This window comes from Falco punctatus (genome assembly GCF_963210335.1).
Source record: "Falco punctatus genome assembly, chromosome: 4".
NCBI lineage: Eukaryota > Metazoa > Chordata > Aves > Falconiformes > Falconidae > Falco > Falco punctatus.
In genome coordinates this window covers 72847371-72866887 of record NC_137583.1, presented here as the reverse complement: position 1 = coordinate 72866887, position 19517 = coordinate 72847371, and the positions used below count along the sequence as shown (strand labels likewise).

Below are 19517 nucleotides of genomic sequence, written 5' to 3'. Positions count from 1 at the left end.
CTTTTGGCCATTTAGGGCTCACTAGTGACCTGGGTATCAATGCGAAGCTCTGGACTGGCCTTTTCAGGGCACTTGACAGTGGCTGGCAATGGATTGGGGGCGGTCCTTTCAGATACCTCAACTGGGCTCCAGGTAGGTGTCCTTTTCTGAAACAATGATCAGGGTCTGGGCCAGAATTCTCTTCTCTTCTTCAAATCTATGTTACATAATTCCTTTGGCTTCACAGAATTTTTAAGAGGTTCCAGGAGGTTGTGAGAAAGGTAGGATGTTACAGTAATAGAGGTCACACCAGAGATGGTTCTGAGAATTTCCCAGAAAATGCAGATAGTTCAGAAAACAGTTTAAAACAAATACCTGCACCTCATTCTGGCTTGTTTTTTTTTTTTTTTTTAATCTACAATTTTATCAACAGGCATGTTAAAAAATTAAAGAGAAACAGTGCATAAAAAAATATTTTCACTTGTTCTCAGCTACTGCTTTTGACTTTTAGCCATTATATTTTATCTTAATAAATTTCCACTCTTTTCTTAGGATCTAAGTCACCATCTTGCATGTGGCAATGTTACCTATTTTCATAACAGTTGTAGCTACTGGGAAATCCAACGGGCGAGCACTCTCATGGAATTCAATATGCATTTCATGTCCAATGTCCAACAGTAAAGGACAGTGAGTTGTTTGCAGTACTACCACCCCATAAGGAATTGTGTCTTAGATTAACTTTTATAAGCTTTTTTCTGTGTGCTGCTGTACTTCAAACACACTGAATTTCTTCTAAAGCAGTGCATGGGAGAGGAGGGGTAAGTCTTATGTTTGAAATGTTGGCCCTCTCGGCCATCCCAGTGGTGCTCCCTTGTCACCACTCTTGGGAATTATCACTCTAAATAATAAATACACCAGTGGCTTTGCAGCCGAAAAAGACCCGTGCGTTCCCTCCTGTGATGAGGTGAACATTTTCAGTGTTAACAGAGGGATTCTGTGCCTCTGTCCTAAAGGAAATCCCTCTGTGGAATCTGGAAAGATATGTGGGACCTTCCAAGGCAGGAATGGCAAATGGGAAAACCAGGTGTGTGATCGGAAACTGGGATATATCTGCCAAAAGAGAAACTCCTCCTTCGATTCCTCCACTATTGCCTCAGGTAAGTTGGTCAAAAAATAAGGCTATTTTTGCAGTCAGTGAGAAATACTGGGAGGATGCCGTGTATGAAATGACAATATATTTTTAAAACAAAAGGATTACACTTATTGACCTGGGTCAAACACTAAGAAGACGTTAATTTTCTGGCTCATTTTAAAGATGATGTCTAGATGTTGTTCATCAATTTGAAAAGATCCCAGGGTACCAAAGAAGGCATCATTAGTGTTTAGACATGTTATCCGGACCACAAAATACTGATGAATATCCTATGCTCTAAAAAAATACACTAAAGATGTGCCCTGCTAAAAGATGTGAGCCAGAGTTCATGCTCTCCCTGCTCTCTCTGACCCTTTTAACTCTATACTGAAAGGAAAAATTCAGAATATGGGGCTGGCACCTTTTCCCAGTTGAGCTCCCTTTCCACCTGAGGCAGACTAGGTCTTATCTACGTCAAGAAAAAGGTGTGCTATTACTTCATCGGGGAATTCCCAGCATGCAAGTATCTCCAATAAGTCCCTCAACTACATATATACAGAGATACAAGATTATTCTCTGGCTCAAGGGATGAATGGCACATCGTAGGTCTATCCTGTACATTCTGGCCGTATCCAGACAGCTCCCTGGGAATGGTTTCTGACCCATGCTAACTTCCAAACCATGCCTGGATGTTGTTTAGGGGAATGCAAGTCTGCGCAGGTCAAAACTATGTGCAGGGAGCACTGAGCAGTGTGGCTGATCACATGCCAACGCTGGGTGCACATTGTGCCCTCTCCCATTTACCACGTGGGTGCAGACCATGTGAACTTTCAAAGCAGTGGAAGATGGTTGGCGATACTAAATTCACACCAAAGAAATAGCGGCTGAGCAAAGTGTGTGGCATTTCTGTGCAGCTGGGATTTCTGATGTCTGGTATATATATGTGCCTGGGCTTTCTGATATATATGATTTGGGCTGTGCAGGAGCTCCAACTCACTCCCAAGCACCTGTGTTTCCAGAGAAAAAATATGCAAAATATCCTAAATTCACCAAGATAAAGCCCCTGTGTAGGAAAAGAGGCTCTTTTCTGTGGAACATGGCTGTACCCAGAGCCCTTCTGAGGGGGATTTGACAGAGTTGTGCCCTGCAAGTTCGCCTGCCAAGTTACTTAACATTTATTTAATCCTGTAAAAAAATTTTTTTTGATAGCTCCCAGCACAACTGTGTTGTATTAATCTGTTCTGTATTCTTGGTGATCCTCAGATACTTGCTTCTCTCCTCTGCCAGTATGCACTGCAATATTTCAAATTCATGTCAGTAAAGGTCATTTTCTTTTTGATTAAAAGAAAACATTGAACAGGACTATGCATTAATTGTTTGAAATATTTGTTTTAGGTGACTTAAAGACTTTTAAGTGCCCTAGAGAATGGGTGGCCTATGCAGATCATTGCTACAGACTTTACAGAACACCCAAAATATGGAAAGAAGCCCAATCTGCCTGTAGAAAAGAAGATGGAGAGCTGGCTAGTATTCATAATATTGAGGAATACAGTTTCACAGTGTCTCAGCTTGGGTACAGTGAGTATTCCTGCAGGTCACTTTTTGATCTGGAATTATACTGTTGCTGTTATTCATATAATCATTGTAACCATGATCTTAAATGTTTTTAAAAAGCCCTTCTTCAGTCAAGAGTGGGTGTGAGATGTGATTGTTCCATTTTAAGACACACTCACAACTGCAATTACCTTTGTGTTCCCAGAACCAGATGATGAGCTGTGGATTGGTCTAAATGACTTCAGGGTTCAAATGTATTTTGAATGGAGTGATGGGACACCTGTGACTTATACCAAATGGCACCACGGAGGGCCGACCCACACGTCAAATAAAGCAGACTGCATTGTTATGAAGGGGGAGGTAAAAATCTCTCTCCCAATTTATTAATTTTTTTTGTCCTTTGTGCCCCCCAAAAGGAAAACATTGGTGACAAAAACAAACAAAAAACCCAAACAAACGACAAGGGTTTTAAAGGGCTTTATAAACTTGGTTTAATTCAGAATATCTTAGTGTAGAGGGAGAGTGGAGACCAGATGTAGGAAGGTGTATGGTGGAGCACCAGAGGCAATGCACTGGGCTGAGACTTGGTTTGCTCTGCAAATCAGAGTTGCAGTTATGATATGCATATCATTAAGATATACAGTTATGATAAATCACCCATCTGAAACTGGTTGAAGTAACTTGTCATCCACATTCAGCATGGCTGATTATAGCTGCATAGTATGATTCTTGGAGCAGGGACTTCCTCATGTTTCCCCTAAACCACCTAAAATATAGTTTTATTAGAGCTAATTTGAAGGCTCATATTACTGGAAGCACAAAAAATTAGGTACAAAAAATTCTATCTTGCTTTATACTCAGCATAAAATGATACACCATAATACTATGGAAAAAGACTTAAACAATACATTTTTAATATTTTATGTTTAGTCTATCCAGCATTTCTTTGCTATTGTCATCTGGTTATATGAACATAGTAAATACCATGCTGGTGAGAATAGAGTGGAACAGCATGTTCCTTTCCTGCTCTCATCAGCCACTGAATCTTTAATACACGCAACCCTCATCCTCCCACCTCTGAGGAAATGTGGCCCTTATTGTCTTTATTCTGTTCTTTATTCGGGAGTTTTGGAGAAAGCAGCCAGGCAAGGAAGAGAGCCAGAACAGTCTTAGCCATACCAAGTGAGAAGGGTTCTCTCTGAGGATGGTGAATATTCCTGTTGGATCGATTTTCTTTAGATTTCACTTTTCTTTGTTTCTTCTTTACCGTGCTCAGGATGGATCATGGGCTGACAGCGCTTGTGAAACGAAACTTGGTTACATCTGTAAAAGGAAACCTTTGGCAGAAGAATCAGGCAAAGGCGAGGTTACTTACCCAGGCTGCCAAAAAGTAAGTTTAAAACACAAGTACCAAAAGGTCACTGCATCTTACTCTCACTCCTGTGATGGTATCCCACAAGTCAATTATTTTGACTGTTCTTGGTGGAACCTTAGAAAATTGTTAATTTCGTATATACTGAGACTAACGGGGAATTTTTTTCTTTATCAAAATGTAGATTGACTTCTGTTTTTCATTTTTTTACACGTGCACTTCACTCGGCTCTCTTCAAGTGCAGAACTGGTCACCTCACCCAGAAAAGCCACTCTCTGCAGAGCATGTTAGTATTTTTTCATGCTGCAACTCACTGGTCTTGGGTTGTGTGCAGCCTGCTCCACCCAATCAATCTGCCACAGGAGGCAGGAATATTTGAGCCAACTGTTTTGCAGATTGTGTGTGGCCTTTTGCAACAGCTACACTTACACAATAAGGTGGAGCAGGCATTACACAAGGAGTTGCAAAGTGGCTGTGAGTGTGCTTGCCAGCTCCGAGTCATAGCCCCAGCTCATTGCTCCCAAAGACTCCTCCTGTGTCCTTTATCAAGGGGCAAGACTAAGAGTTGAGGTTACAAAAGCTCTGTTTGATTATCCTTTTTGTTTCTTCTCATGGCTTTGGAGATGAATTTTGACTTGGGGTATTAATGTGGCTTTTGGAAGTGTACTGTGCTGTGCAGTCTGACCGCCCCCGCGCATCTCTGCTGTTGACACTGACAGGGCTGGATGAAGCACGGCTTTTACTGTTACTCTGTGGGGCAGTTACCAGCAACATTTGCAGAAGCAAAAAAAATCTGTGAAGAAAACAAAGGTTACTTGGCTACTGTGAGAGACAGGTATGGAGACATTATTCTTGTCCTTTCATACGTGCAACCATGACAGAGGGGCCAAATAGAAATCTCTTTGCAGTTAGTTATTCATAGTGTCTAGCATGACATCACTCCTTTGCTGGAAAATTTATGGTAGAACTGGAGAAGTATGACAAAGTACATCAGGGGCTTTCATATGTCATGATAATTTGATATGTCATCAATATAATATGATATGTCATCAATACAAGCATTCAAGCCATTTCTACTCTACTACACACCTACACTCTTGTTGACTCCAGGAACTAAAAAATTGAGACAACCTCCCCAAAACCCCAGATTGCCAGACTGTTGTAAAAGTTTTTGAACTAAAAATAAACAGATAAACGTGGAACTATTTATTTCTTCTGGGTCTGAACTTTTCAGCCTTTTCTTTGCAACAGGCGTATCTGGAAACTTACCCTTTTTAGAATAAAAGTAGATTATTTTTTTCCCCCAGAGTAACAAAATTTAAAGATCTAACCTTATCATAAATCTCAGTAAAACACGGTGGCACTTATTTATACAGAATGAATAATATATATGCATTAACTCAAGCATTGTTTGGCTTGTGTTGCTCGTTGTACAGTAGAAAAGATGAATAGAGTCACTCTAAATTCTAAACATGAATTAAATTACCAAAATATAAAATAAAAATCAATTTATGTGACAATTAGAACTTTAAAAGTAAGATTGTTGCCCTTGCTTCAATCCATATTTATCTTTTCCCAAATATTAAATCACCTTAACTTTACCAGATTTGCTACCATGAACACTTTGAAGAAATGAACAAATTATGATAAAATGTGATACATCAGTTTGGTACTTATTCTTCACAGATATGAACAAGCTTTTCTGACTTCTGTAATTGGATTCAATCCAGCAAGGTATTTCTGGATTGGTCTCTCAGATGCAGAGGAGCAGGGGACGTTCAGGTGGGCCAGTGGGGATGCTGTCACCTTCACTCACTGGAATGCAGGAATGCCAGGTATGTGCCATGGGGGCCACCGAGTTTCTGCTGTGGGGACCCGAGAAGTGAAAGTTTGAAAGCTAAAAAGTGGTTTAGAAACACTTCTGGCATAAAGTGGCAGTAATGACAGTGCAACTTTCCATTTGTGCTAAAAGGATTATTAAATCAGGGATTGTGGTAGCTCCTTCCAGTAGACTGCCTGGGACTGCATGTGTCTGTTGGCATCATTCACTCTCTGTTGTTTGATGGTTTTGATAAGTAATTCATAGTATAATGTAAAAGGGAATTGATAAAATTTCTTTTATGATTTAATTGAAATGCATGTGGATTACTGTGAGCTATTGGCATCCACAGTGGGGACAGGTTACTCTTAAGCAGGTAGCACATGTTTTGAGAAGATGCAGCCATTTATCAACAAAGTTTAAAAATGTTATGTTTCATGAAGGAAAGGAGTCAGGCTGCGTGGCGATGGTAACAGGAACTTCAGCTGGATTATGGGATATTTTGAACTGTGAAGAAACAAACATGTTTGTCTGCAAGCAGCTGGTGGAGGGAGTGACCCCCCCACCTCCTCCAACAACGACCCCTCTCCCATCGTGCCCAGAGGGATGGAAATCCATTCCTCAGAGCAGCTCCTGCTTCAAAGTAGGTGTTTAATGTCTGAATGCAAACACTTGTTCTTTCAAATGAGAATATGTTTGTGTAGGCATGGAAGGTGCATCTTACCCTGCCTGCCTGATAGGTGGGCTGTGGCAACATGTCTCCAGGCGGCGTGGCTGGCTGGGAAGTGCTGGAAGGTGCCGTCTGTAGGTTGAACTGAAGTTTGGAGTCACAGGGAGTCTGAAATGGTAGGGAAAGAAAAGCTGCAGTAATAAAATTTGATAGATGACCACAGGCTTATGATTGCGCAATTAAATAGTAAGTGATAAAAATAGAGGGCAGGAGACCAGAAGAAAGATAGAAGCCCAGAGTTCTGTTTCTAAATTTCTGTAATACCCAGCACAGTATTTAGTTGTCTACTTTTCATAGATTTTTCAGGGAGGAAGGGAGAAAATGCAAACATGGTTTGGTGCAAGAGATTTTTGCAGAGCCATCGGGGGAGATCTGGCATGTATTCACAGTGAAGAAGAACAAAACCTAATAGCTGGCTTGTAAGTATCTGCATAGACCATCATTTAAATCCCATCACATTTTATTATAAATAATAAATAAATAAATAAATAAATAAATAAAAATTGACCTTTCTGAAGGACGTAAAGGATTTCTGGTGATCAATTTCTACTTTGCAAAGATGGTGTATATCCTTGCAAAGAGGCAGAAGGAAATGGGTGGAAAGAGGTGAGCCAAAGGGTTTCTTGACAGGCTTTGGGAAGTGGTGCTATGAATGGAAGTATCCTGAACATCCACAAAAATGAAAGAAGGATCACCAAAATTGGTTTCAACTAAGTTTAGTTCAAAGAGATAAAACCGATCTTCTTAGCTGATCAGGAGATAAAATACTTTTGATTAAAGGAATAGTTTGTGCTCCTTTCCTTCCTTAGTTAAGAGGAAAAATTGGGAGACTAAGGAAAGCCTGACCTATTGATGTGCTTATATAAATATTTAAACCAAGCCTATGAGTATACACAGGTCTGAATTTGGATGCCTGTTACTTGGTGGAACCAAGACCTTAAAATATATTTTCATTTAAGTCAGTACTTGTGAACGTATGACACCCGTGATCTTCCCCATGAAGCTCTGTGTTTCTTTGCTTCCTGCCACATACAGTGCCAGGGTGTTTTTCCCTACATGACAATTGAACGATTACTTCATATGACTGTCTCAAATGGTACTTCTAGCATCAAACCGCTGAGAATAATATAATATATGCTATACATTCTTCTTTATTTCACACTGTGTCTAATTGTCTGTATTTATAATCATTCAGAAACAGAGAATATCTTCACTTATCTTACTGGATGGGTTTAAGTGCCTTGGACTCTGACAGTGGATTTATATGGAGTGATGGCTCACCAGTGAGTAAATGATTTATTGTTCCAGCTTTTTGTCTACTTTTCCATGTCTGTGTTGGCAGCAGCTCTCACGACTCCTCCTATACAAGCCAGCAGTGACCATATTATTTTTTATTACCTAATTCCACTCTAGGAACAAGTTTTTATCTTTTGATACTTCATAGTTACAGCTAACAGTATGACATTTAGAGTAATGAAATAAAGCCAAAGGTCATGGAATATCTTTCTTGGTCTAAGCAAAACTGGCTGTATTTATGTCTATGTTACTATTTGTCATTTAATGTTAGAAATAACATTGTATGTCTCCACAAGCCAGGCTTTGTTGCCCTCACCATCTTAAGTAGATCAAGGTCTGCAAGGCCCAAGTCCATATGGCAGCACTGATGGATTGTCTCAGGCTGGAACATCAGAGAAGGATAACCAGGGGGCAGAGGATGGTACTTAGATACTTCTTTCTAGAGCTTGACAGGAGAACTTTATCTCTCCTGATAAGGAAGAGGGCAACAACTTCTTGGCTTATTAACATGGCTTATAAATACATGGCTGATATATTATGCTATGCAAGGGTCATGTCCTTCTCCTTACAAGGACTGTCATCAAAGCACAAGACAGACCATGAAATCAAATGAAGTACATTCTTCTTCAACAGGACGATATAAGACAATTATTTCACCTTGAAAGGAAAATAGTAACAAAACTGTGTTTCCACTATAGGTAAATTTTGAAAAATGGGCAAGTGGCGAACCAAACAATTATGATGGAAATGAAAAATGTGGTGTATTTAATGGCTACAATAACATGAACTGGAATGATTTATTTTGTGAACATATGCAGGACTATGTTTGCCAAATAAAAAAAGGTAAGATAACTTTCTTTCTTAAGAAAATTTTAGAGGCAGATAAAAACATCCTTTCCAGGTCAGATCACATTACCTGCAGGTATTAGGGTCATCTGTGCCATCAAGCACAAAAAACCCACTTAATCAATTTTAATTTAAATATAAGTAGTTGAAAACTATGGGTTCATCCATGAGATACACATGTAAGTTTGGGATGTATATGCAGCATGTTGAGGAAGTGAAATAGAGCAACGTAAAGTTTGGCATAGTTTCTGTAAGCTTAACATGTGATCAGCTATAACATGGTGTTTTGCTGAGCGTAACACCTTCTTTCCAGATATTCTGAGAAATTCTGTGACAACAATAAGCATACTGAGTAACCCTTAAGATTAATTTTATTACTTGGAATTAAAATGCTAACAACTGTATAAATATATTTAATTGAGAGTTATCTGAGAAACGTAATATACTCAGATACTGATTTATGTTGCAGGAGTACCACTGAAACCAGAGCCTACTTCCACGTTCAGTAAGTCTTGTACTTCCAATAACAGAAATCAATTAACATATAACGACATTAAGCAGTCTGTAATATAAATTAATGTTTTACCTTGCAGATTATGAATATATTGTTAGTGAAGATGACTGGATAATACATAATCACAAGGAATACTACTTCAGCATGGAACCAATGGCTATGGAAAAAGCCAGGGACTTTTGCAAGAAGAATGGTGGTGATCTTGCTGTTATTGAGAATGAAAGTGAAAAAAATTTTCTTTGGAAATACGTAAGAAACGTGTTTTACTTCGAAGATGTGCTGTTCTGTCCTGCACTGAGGCATCTCTTTCAGCTGGCTTGTGAAATATTAGAAAGCGGTTCCCAACATAAAAAAAAAAAAATCAGTACAACCTTTTATGGGGTTATCTACTTAGGAGCTTTACCATAATCATTATTTTGATAAATTGCTACATGTAGAGAAATCCTCAGCTTCTTTTCAAGAACACTCTCAGGATGCAAATTTCAAAAACCTTGCTGTGTTTATCTGAAAGCTACAGTTACTGTGTATATTTTGTTTTCCAACTCATTCTCTTCACAGAATTCAAGAAAAGCTTTTCCCTTTTTTTGCCAAAACAGATGTCAGTTTTTCAGTAAAATGTTTAAGTCAGAATATTTTCTAATAGGAAAAGAATAACTTGATGATGATATACTTTTTTGGAAATAATTCCTTACTATTAAACCCAAATATGATTCCAGCCTTTCCTCCACATGACTAAGTACTAAACCCCACCATTTACTTGTAGTCTTTCAGCAAATTATCACGATGTTTTCCTAAAATTCTTAAAAAATATCGCTTTATCTTATAATCTGCTTAAGAGGTTGTTCTTATCTTCTTAACAGATTTCTGCTCCATTTCTTCTTCATGCCATTCTGCCTTTTTTTTTGGTTGTTTTTTAAATTTAAAGACTAGAAATAGGAGAAAAAAAAATTGCATTTTGCAGTTCAGGCACATAATCCCAGCAAATCCCCGGACATTGCATAATTTGCAATTTTACAACTGAAACTAAAGTGTTTTTTTGAGAGCTTGCTTATTTTATTTGAAATCTGTTTTCTTACAGCTCATTAAAATCCTTATTTTCTGTGTTTTAGACTTTCTATAAAGACTGGGGAAATAACTTCTATATTGGCTTAAGCGTGAGCCTTGACAAGACATTCCGGTAAGTCAAAACAAAACAAGTTTGCCAGATGTGAGTATTTGGCACGTCTGTAAGAGACTGTTGAAGTTCAGTGACTGATACAACCTGTCTACAGCCATGTCTTGACATCCAGTTTTATAATACGATTCTGCTCCTCAGGGGAGCATTTATCTCTTAATAATTTCACTATCTCTTTCCCCTTCTTGTGGTTCTATACTCTGCTTTTGTATTGTGCAGCTGAGATACTCACTCACAGTTGGTGTGCTGTCATCCCCTTGTTAGATGACAGATAAAATTGGTTGGAGGTCTCTAGGATGTTCCAGATGGTACTTGCAGACATTACTGAATATACAAATGATCAAAGAAAAAGAACCCTCAAAACCTGAAGTGCGAGGCATCACGGTGGTTTTTAGAGGTGAAGTATCAATACTGGAGAGCCCTTGTCTGACAGGTAATTCCCAGATGGTTGCGCTTCAGAGCCTAGGGCAGGACAGCTTCAGGTTACACCGAGTCATCACACTTCTCCAAATGTCTTTGGAAACAAAGTGCCCTGGGAATGTCCTATACGACTCCTGGAGCCTTAGACGAGTTACAGACACATTTCTCCTGTGGCACTTTGCCGCCCCCCGCCGCCTCTTTTTCTAGTGACTTCTGGGATTTGAAGCTCAGTCAGATGAGTGTCAGCTTCTTCGTTTCAGTCTTTTTGCTGTTGCCTTAGGATGCCTGTCTTGGCCACAAGCCACAAAACTGGATAGTGTCATCTCCTGGAGCTACTGCTTTCTGCATCACATCCACTGATCAGAAGACATGTTGTTTGTCCAGTTCTCCTTGCTCCCTCACTAGGTTCATCCTCCTCCCTGCTGGATGACAGTGCCACTATATTCTTTATATTATTTCTCCCAGTTTATTATGTACTGGTTTTTCCTATTTGGCTCAGGAGATTTGCAAGTAGAAGCACCAAGGCATCCTGTTGATGCCTACCTGGAAACCCACTAAATTACCCTGGAGCTGATGTTGTCTGAAGTCTCTCAGTCTTGGCAGATTCCCCACTTGACTTTCCTCCTTCCATCACATTGAATCTTTTCCACTTTTTTCTTGACTACTCTTTAAAAAAATTTTTTTAAAGATATTTGTGAATCACCAAACTAGGAAATGATTGTTGTACACCTGAAAGCAATAGCAGTATAATATTAAAGATTTCCTTTGTTTAACAAAATGGTTCCAATTGGTCCCCAGTATGTGGTTCAGGGCTCTGTCTTACCCTGCAAGATCTCATATTGCTGGTTTTGGACCCAGGAAATTACTAAATTAGGCTCAGGTTTCTGTTCCTGTACTTCAGAGAAAGCCAGATCCTTCCAGTGCTACGCTGGCGTGTTCCCTGCAGGCTGTCAGTGCTTAGACACCAAGAAAGTCTGGGACCACCAGTTGAGACGGTTAGTTCAGATCTGGTCCAGACCAAACATACAAAGTTACTTTTTACTAATTCCAAATGGATGGTCTTGGTTTTCTCTCAACAGAGAACAGCATGTGTTTGTAAGCTAGGCTATAGGAAACTTAAAATACAAAGCTCTAATACATCCTTTACAAATAAATATTAACTCATCCAACAAAGTATTATTATTGCCCTGTATTACTTCTTTCAGGTGGATGGATGGAACTCCAGTGAACTATGTTGCCTGGGCTCCAAATGAACCCAATTTTGCAAATAATGATGAGAACTGTGTGGTCATGTATACCCAAACAGGTGTGTGCTGTAACAACATTCAGCCTGCATGGTGTGGCATAGGCTTGGGAGGGCTGCATGTGCAAGGCTGGGTGAGTTATAATACTGAGCAGGCTGGTGCCTGACAGAGTGTTTAAAAAGCATAGGAAAGAGCATAAATCATATCCTCTTCTTTCATTTATGCACTTCAAAAAAAATTCAACTCTATGTAGCTAACACATTGGATTACATCTGCAGTTCGGTTCCTAGCTTTGTCAGAAAATTTCAACATGAACAAATCAGTTAAGCATCAGACTATCTGCAGACAGAGTCAGTATTGGTTTTCCTCTAACTTCTGTCAATTTTAAGACTACCTCTCAAGGACATCAGCTGTCTGTTATCATTTCTGCAGTTCCTAAAAATTGAAGGCTTGGGCATGGTTTTGATTATTACTAAACACTGCTATACACTATTTAAGTTAAAATAAATACAGATATCCTGCAATAGAGAGAGTTGGAAGTAATTGTGCCTACATTAGCCAAGCACTTATTCTTCGGAGTAGTTACTCTCTTCTACTTTTAAGCATCTCTAGTCTCAAAATCTATAGCTGAGGTAATCTTCCTAGGCTCTGTTAGAGGTCAATGGAAGGAAGCGAACACTTTTGCGGAGTAAATATTATGTCCTGGTTTTGGAGATCTTTAAGATTAATAATGTCCTTAATTTCCCTGAGTTGTAATGACAGTATCTCCATTGAACATAAGGTGGGATTACCTTGTAGCTGTCTACAGCTGATGAAATGAAGGCCATTTTCTTATTCATTCCTGACCCATAAAATGGGGATGATGATGTTAGTGTTATATCCTTACATCAGATTCTCATAGGGGGAAAAGATACCCAGAAGACTATAAGAACCTCAGGTAACGAGGACCAAGTACCTTATACAGAGAGAGTGAACTTAGGGATCGTACAGGTCTTAGAGAGGTGAACTAAGCATTTAAACCTAAAACTCCCTTTTGGCAATGCTATCATTTTGCAATATTGAAATATTTCTGTTCTCAGGCAAAAATATTCATATTCTGAATTTTGCTGGAAACCTGAGTATTTCTAAGGAACATACGTAAAAATTACTCTATTTCTGGGGCAGAGAAATACAAATATTGGAATCAGCTCTATTTCCTAGGATAGATCTGCTTCAGGAAAGGACACTTTTTATCCCAGTCTCAGTTGCATTTCATTTTTCTTTCATTCTAATTTGCTTTCAGGTACATGGAACGATCTCAACTGTGGCAGTGTTGAGTTATTCATCTGTGAAAGGCTTAACAACACTGTTCGTCCAGCTGTAGCTCCCACTTCACCACCACCAAAGGGTGGCTGTTCAGAAGGCTGGCTCCTCTTTGATAACAAGGTGCAGTATGAAATGTTGGTATATTGTGTTTCAAAAAGAGCAGAATAAAAACCATGTTTGGTTCAGTTTTTCAGTTGCAGCAGGGTTTTCAGTTTTCACAAAATATGTTCTGATTGTGTATATTTAAAGGCTATAAATATAAAATTCCTGAAATAAAAATTATAACCTCTATTGAGATTACAGCAGTTACGAGGGAGGTCATGAGACATGCAAGAAGAAAGCTTCCTCTTATAATTTTGCTAGTGTTTTGTGTTGCCAAGAGTGGCTGAGCAATTTCCCTTGTGTGGAGCTGTTGTATGTTCCCATTTACTGTGTTGGGCTTACTTGGCTGTCCCAGGTTGTCATAACATTCATTTGTCCCTTGCTTACTATGCACTGGCTCTTAAGCCACAAAGGCACCTTCCCTTGAGCAAATTTATCAGTTTTTTTTTTTTCTATAACTAAAACACCTGGTAAGGTTTTTAAATAATCCAATTTTAACCTTCACTACACTTTATTAGTTAAGATTACTCTTAGCCTTCTCAAAAGACAAAAGTTCAGGGTAAGAGACTGCATATATATATATTTTTTAAATCTATAGATTGTCATCAATGAAGCTATAAAAGCTGTAAGAGAACAGTGTACGCTGTTGAGAACGCAGCTAGAAATGAAGACAAGCCTTGATGACGTCTCTTTATCTACCTCTGTCTGTCTTCCTTTTGGCTACGGTGTGTTGTGTGTCAGGGCTGGCTGAGCCTCCCAGCAGCCCTCACAGTGTTGTACTTGTGTTGGTAGGTAGAAAGGTGGTGGTGACACACCAGTGCTTTGGCTGCTGCTGAGCAGTGCTGGCACAGCATCAAGGCTGTCTCCCCAACCTTCATCTCACCCCCAGAGCCATCAGGCTGGGTGGGTGTGGGCAAGATCTGGGGAAGGGACACAGCCAGGACAGCTGGCCCAAAGTGACTGGTTGGATATTCTGTGCCTTATGATGTCTGCTCAGATATAAAAGCTAAAGGAAAGGAGGAACAAGGCGGGGCGGGGAAGTCATTATTTGTGAGATTTGTTGTCCGGAGCAACCACTATGTGTACTGAAGCCCTGCTTTCCGGGAAGTAGCCAAACATTACCTGCTGATGGGCAGTAGAGAATAACATCTGTTTTCCTTCACTTCCATGCACGTGTCTTTTGCTATTGCTTCATTAAACTGCCTCTATCTTGACCCACAAGGGTTTTTTTATTCCATCTTATTTTCTCCCCCCTGTTCTGTTGAGGAGGGGAGTGATAGAGAGGCTTGGTGGGCACCTGGTACCCAACTAAGGTCAGCGCACCACACTAAACCAAAATATGATTTCAGTTTGATAGAGCTCCTTTGTTTGAGATCCCCTGGCTGCGGCCTCCTCTTTCCTTCACTCTCTCAGTCCTGGGAAAGAGTCATGAACTCAGAGTTTGTTCCCATTCATGGTCCTCTCTCAAGATAAAATGTCTCTTTCTTCCTCATCTCCTGCAAGAGGAGCTTCCAAAGGCTCCTTCCTTGACTCCTCTTGAAGCGTTCACACACTGCTTCTGACAGTGATGGAGCTACCTCGCTTTTGCTCAACTTTTTCCCCAAATTGCTTGATTAACTTTCCAGTTGCATGCTTTAATCAGCACATTGATTTGCTTGGTTATGACAAAGCTAATGACGACTTGGTTAAATCTCACAGATCATATTACAAGAAATGGTGAATCATGGTTTTCTTTGTAATGTCACAGTCATTCTCTTTCTGTGATTATCCTGTGAGAACCAAACCTGGTTTGACAAATAAGGCAACAGAAACTGAGATGGTCAGCTTCAAAAACGTATCTTATCCTTGTTTGTTTTCTGAGGTCTCATTAGGCATTCCTCCGACAAAGCCACACCTCAGAAGTGTGCCCAGAAGCTTTAACACAATTTCTACTGAAATCATTAGGCTGACATTTTCCTTCTCCTAAGTGTGCGCTGAAATACCGGGATTTATACTAGTCTTCTAGTATAGATCTTCTCTTTCTTAAAGACCTAAAGACAAGCAAGAAAGGACTGTTAAACCAGCTACTCTGCCTTTTTGCTTAAAATATCTTGTTTTATCTTGTTTGTTACAAACAGAGGTGCTTTCACCAGAAATTAAAACACCATTCTGTTACATATTGGTCACGCTTCTCTTTTTCCAGTGTTTCAAAGTATTTGGGTTTAATGAAAATGATACATTGACATGGCACGCTGCGAGGAACAATTGTATTAATTTTGGAGGAAACCTGGCTACTATATCCAAAAAGGAAATCCAAGGTATAAAGTACTAATGTTTTGATACTGGATGAGATATTAAGTAATTCCTGATAAACAGATTAAATCAGGTGTTATAGGTTCTGCAATATATGCTGTTATTTATGCTGTATTCATACAAAGTTCTGTTGAATGTGAAATTGCACTTTTGCAAAAATGCTTGCATTGGTTTTAGTGTCTTGATTAACTTTTAAAATCATAGCTTTGAGTTAATACAGGATGTACAAAGGAATGAATGCCGTTCAAATATTAAGATTTTGTATTAGGGGCTTGTCAAATAATAAAATGTCCATATTTTATTTTTTTTTAGGTGTACATCTAAAAATAGCACACAAAGAGAGTAATGTCCCAAACAAATCACTGTGCAAATCACCAGCTGCTGAGCCAAATGTTGTGGGTGTCAGTGGAGGACACATCCTCAGGCAGTAGAAGGCTGTAATGCTGGAGTCCCAGCTTCCCCGTTCCCCTTGCTCTGCTCAGCCTGCTGGTCTTGCTGCTCAGCACGTTACAGGGTTTTTTGTGAGGCCTCTTGTTTGCTTAGGAAATGTAATGCCTCAGGTCCTGAGGGCTGCACATGGACCATCTCCTGGCTCACTCTACCAGTGCTTGTGGTTCATACTTTTTTCCACAGCAGAAGGACATTCTTTTAGTGGGAAGTCAGTCTAGGCAGGAGCTGAGGGAAACATAATCTGGCCTTCCAAAAAGCTGAGATCCCAGTACATACATACTTGGTTATTAAGTAGTTTTATTTGTGTTATGCCTGCTTAGAAATGAGGTTATTAAGTCTGGCTAACAAAGAAGTTACCAAAGAAGAAAAGGGAGTGCACAGCCTGCAGACTCATTTCCTGTGCCAGGGTTTAGCATACTCATGTTAATTTCTGTAACACCATTAAAACATTTTCCCTGTTAGCTCAGATGATGAAAAACACTGAAGTGTACAAAGATATTCCCATTTTTTTTAAATTTGCACATCTTTGAGTTTGTAAATACTTTTTCTGACTTTAACATCAAATGACTATTCTTTTTATTTTTATCATAAGATTATCACCTTATTAATAAAGAGAAACCCTAAACTCATCATCCCAGTTCTAGGCACTCTAAAGTCTGTGCTGTATGGGAATGGTGCATTCAGTTTCCCTGCTTGTACAATTTTTCTTTATTCTTCAGCTTTCCTCATGTCCCTCCTGAAAAATGCTGCAACTGATGCTTGGATTGGACTGAACGACATAAATCAGGAGCACACATACTTATGGACAGATGGAAGCCCAGTTTACTATACAAATTGGGCAAAAGGTTCCCGAAGTTATTATAGTAAGGTAAACATTAATTTCTGTTTATCACTTAAACATTATAACTTTGGTAGATGGATAAAAAATATGTAGTTACAACCATATTTTCTGTAAGGTTTCATTATGAAGATTTTTAGTAATGTCATTGCTTTTTAAAAGCAGAGTAATCATGTGGGAGATTTTGTATGGTTCTTTATGAATCCAGCACAGGTTTGGAAGTGTTATGCAAAACTCAGACAACTGAGCAATTTCCCTCACTTTACCGTGACTGATGAGGAGATTCAAGTAAACCATAGTAGAGCAGTAACTGCGTAATTTTGGGATACAGTGAATGTTATTTAGACTTGGAGAAAATACTCAGATGACTGCATATATTTATATTTATTTAGACTGAACTTATTCAGATAAATGGATTGAACAAAATCCTCAAAAGGAGACTGGGAAGGAGACTCCTCTCCCATTTTTATCTTCTCCCCCACTAGTCTTCCTTCTGAAAGATCTCTTCTGCATGCTTTGAAACTTTCAGCACTGCTATATCATTTTGTGTTTAAATGCAAGACAAACGTGACTGTTTTTCAATAATTGTAAAATGGCTAATGTAGAATACTGCTCCTAGTATTCTACATTAGTACTGTTTCTGTCCTGCTGTGCTAGCTTTACCAAGTTTCTCTCTTTTTTCATAACAGAATTGTTTGAGTTTATTTAAAATGGGAAAAAGTTCTGCAAGGTCTAACCCCTGCTGCCTAGAGCTGGGGTTTGGGCTCTCTAGGACTTCCCCATCTCACAAATGCATACACTTTCTGTAGAAGGCTGTGCCCACTTCCCTACACAAATTCCTCCAGATACAACTTCACTTGCAACCAAGACCTGGGCTAATGCCCCTGGAGGGTGTTGGAAGTTGCATGAGGCTGTGCTGATATGAAGTGGGGAGAGCCACTGCCTCCTGCTGCAGAAAGCCAAGCAGCAGCTGCTCACGATGTGGGAGGAGAAGGAGGAAGGTAAAAAGCCCAACCCGCAGTGCAAAGGGTTTGGGAGGTTTCCCCCACAAAAGGCTGAATCTGATCGCTACCTCTACATTACCGCACTGTGGTGACAACTTTGGTTCCAAGTACCACACTGGGGCAGGAGGAGGACTGCAGCAATGCAGATGAGCACCAGTGCTGAGGGGAGCTTCCTCATAGCCTCCAGGAAAACAGCAACGGAGCTGAAATGTCCTGCGGGCCAGAGCTAGCAGGCGCACGTCTACTGGCACACACACATGCATATAAGTGAGTGCACAGGGATTATATACATACCCGTAGTCCAAAACACTTCTTCCTGCCTCTGTGCTGTGCTTTGCAACTCCCCCCATCATCCAAGTGCAAACCTTCCTAAGGCTGAGTTGTAAATGCTTGCTGTCATATCGTGGCTCCTGACCACTGCCTGTGTGTGTTTACGTGTATGACCTTTGTATTATTCATCTGTGTGTGCTTGTGTGTGATAAGCTAGTCTGTATACCCAGGAGGAGTAGGAATGTTTCCTATCTATCCATATCTTTTTCTTGTCAATCTCATTTACCCTATAGGACGACTGTGTCTTTATGATGAAGAACCCTATTGAACAGGCAGGGAAATGGAAAGATGAAGAATGTAAAACAAGCAAAAGCTACATATGCCAGAAAAATTCTGGTGAGTTTTCTTTCACCACTTCCTAGTACAGCAGATTAATTGTGGTTATGTCAAACTGGTCTTAAAAGTGATTTTCCCACATTAACCCTATGTTAACTGAAATTAATCTGACAGCATCACATGCGCTACTGACCATTTCAACAAAATGAGCACACATTTTATTTTTTGGAGAAAAACACTTAAGCTTTCCTATTTTGAGAACTAGACCAGTAAATTAAAAAAAAATGAATAAATCATCGATCATCATGTATTTCACTATTTTTGGTGATCAGGTGGGACAGAGAGGACAGTACTTTGTCTTTCTTTGCATAGCTAAATTCTTCAAAATGAAATAATACTGTCATACTGAAAAGCACTGCAACTTTATTTTGAAAAACCGCCCTGCCTGATTTCCTTTACAGTCTTTCTCAGTCTCACTTACTCAGTCTTACTCGGGCTACAGTCTTACATCAGCAGCCATTGTATCCCTCTTCTTGCTCATGGTGTTCTTACTGCACCCTGTTCCTTGTCAGAAACACAACGAATGCTAATATATAATGGAAAAAGTGGAGGAATTGTTCCCTTCAATGCCCTGCATCGTTACAGTATGCTTTGGGAAGGTCTAGAGCTTACAAGGCATGTTCCTGGAGGTGATACAGCTAATTATGCTAAAAGGTTATTCTGACAAGAATTGAAAATTTTGTCAAAGAATACGAAAACATGGCTTTCATCGCTGCAGTTATAGTTGCAACACATCTTTGTTATTCCAGCCTCTCTTAATTGCTTGACTACTCCAGTACA

General features: G+C 39.6%; 1 protein-coding gene across 1 annotated transcript in view; it reads left to right on the top strand.

Moving 5' to 3' along the window:
* Positions 1 to 19517, top strand: part of LOC308063407 (macrophage mannose receptor 1-like) — a 35646-nt gene that overhangs the window by 7271 nt on the left and 8858 nt on the right. Inside the window, exons 5-23 of the mRNA XM_080386334.1 lie at positions 16 to 132; positions 993 to 1136; positions 2507 to 2689; positions 2871 to 3025; positions 3942 to 4055; positions 4757 to 4872; positions 5724 to 5872; positions 6300 to 6499; positions 6884 to 7005; positions 7782 to 7869; positions 8581 to 8725; positions 9198 to 9233; positions 9322 to 9491; positions 10352 to 10419; positions 12042 to 12142; positions 13363 to 13505; positions 15670 to 15784; positions 16949 to 17097; positions 18635 to 18737. Coding sequence (XP_080242460.1) covers positions 16 to 132; positions 993 to 1136; positions 2507 to 2689; positions 2871 to 3025; positions 3942 to 4055; positions 4757 to 4872; positions 5724 to 5872; positions 6300 to 6499; positions 6884 to 7005; positions 7782 to 7869; positions 8581 to 8725; positions 9198 to 9233; positions 9322 to 9491; positions 10352 to 10419; positions 12042 to 12142; positions 13363 to 13505; positions 15670 to 15784; positions 16949 to 17097; positions 18635 to 18737 — 2418 coding nt within the window. The remainder of the gene's footprint in view (positions 1 to 15; positions 133 to 992; positions 1137 to 2506; positions 2690 to 2870; positions 3026 to 3941; positions 4056 to 4756; positions 4873 to 5723; positions 5873 to 6299; positions 6500 to 6883; positions 7006 to 7781; positions 7870 to 8580; positions 8726 to 9197; positions 9234 to 9321; positions 9492 to 10351; positions 10420 to 12041; positions 12143 to 13362; positions 13506 to 15669; positions 15785 to 16948; positions 17098 to 18634; positions 18738 to 19517) is intronic.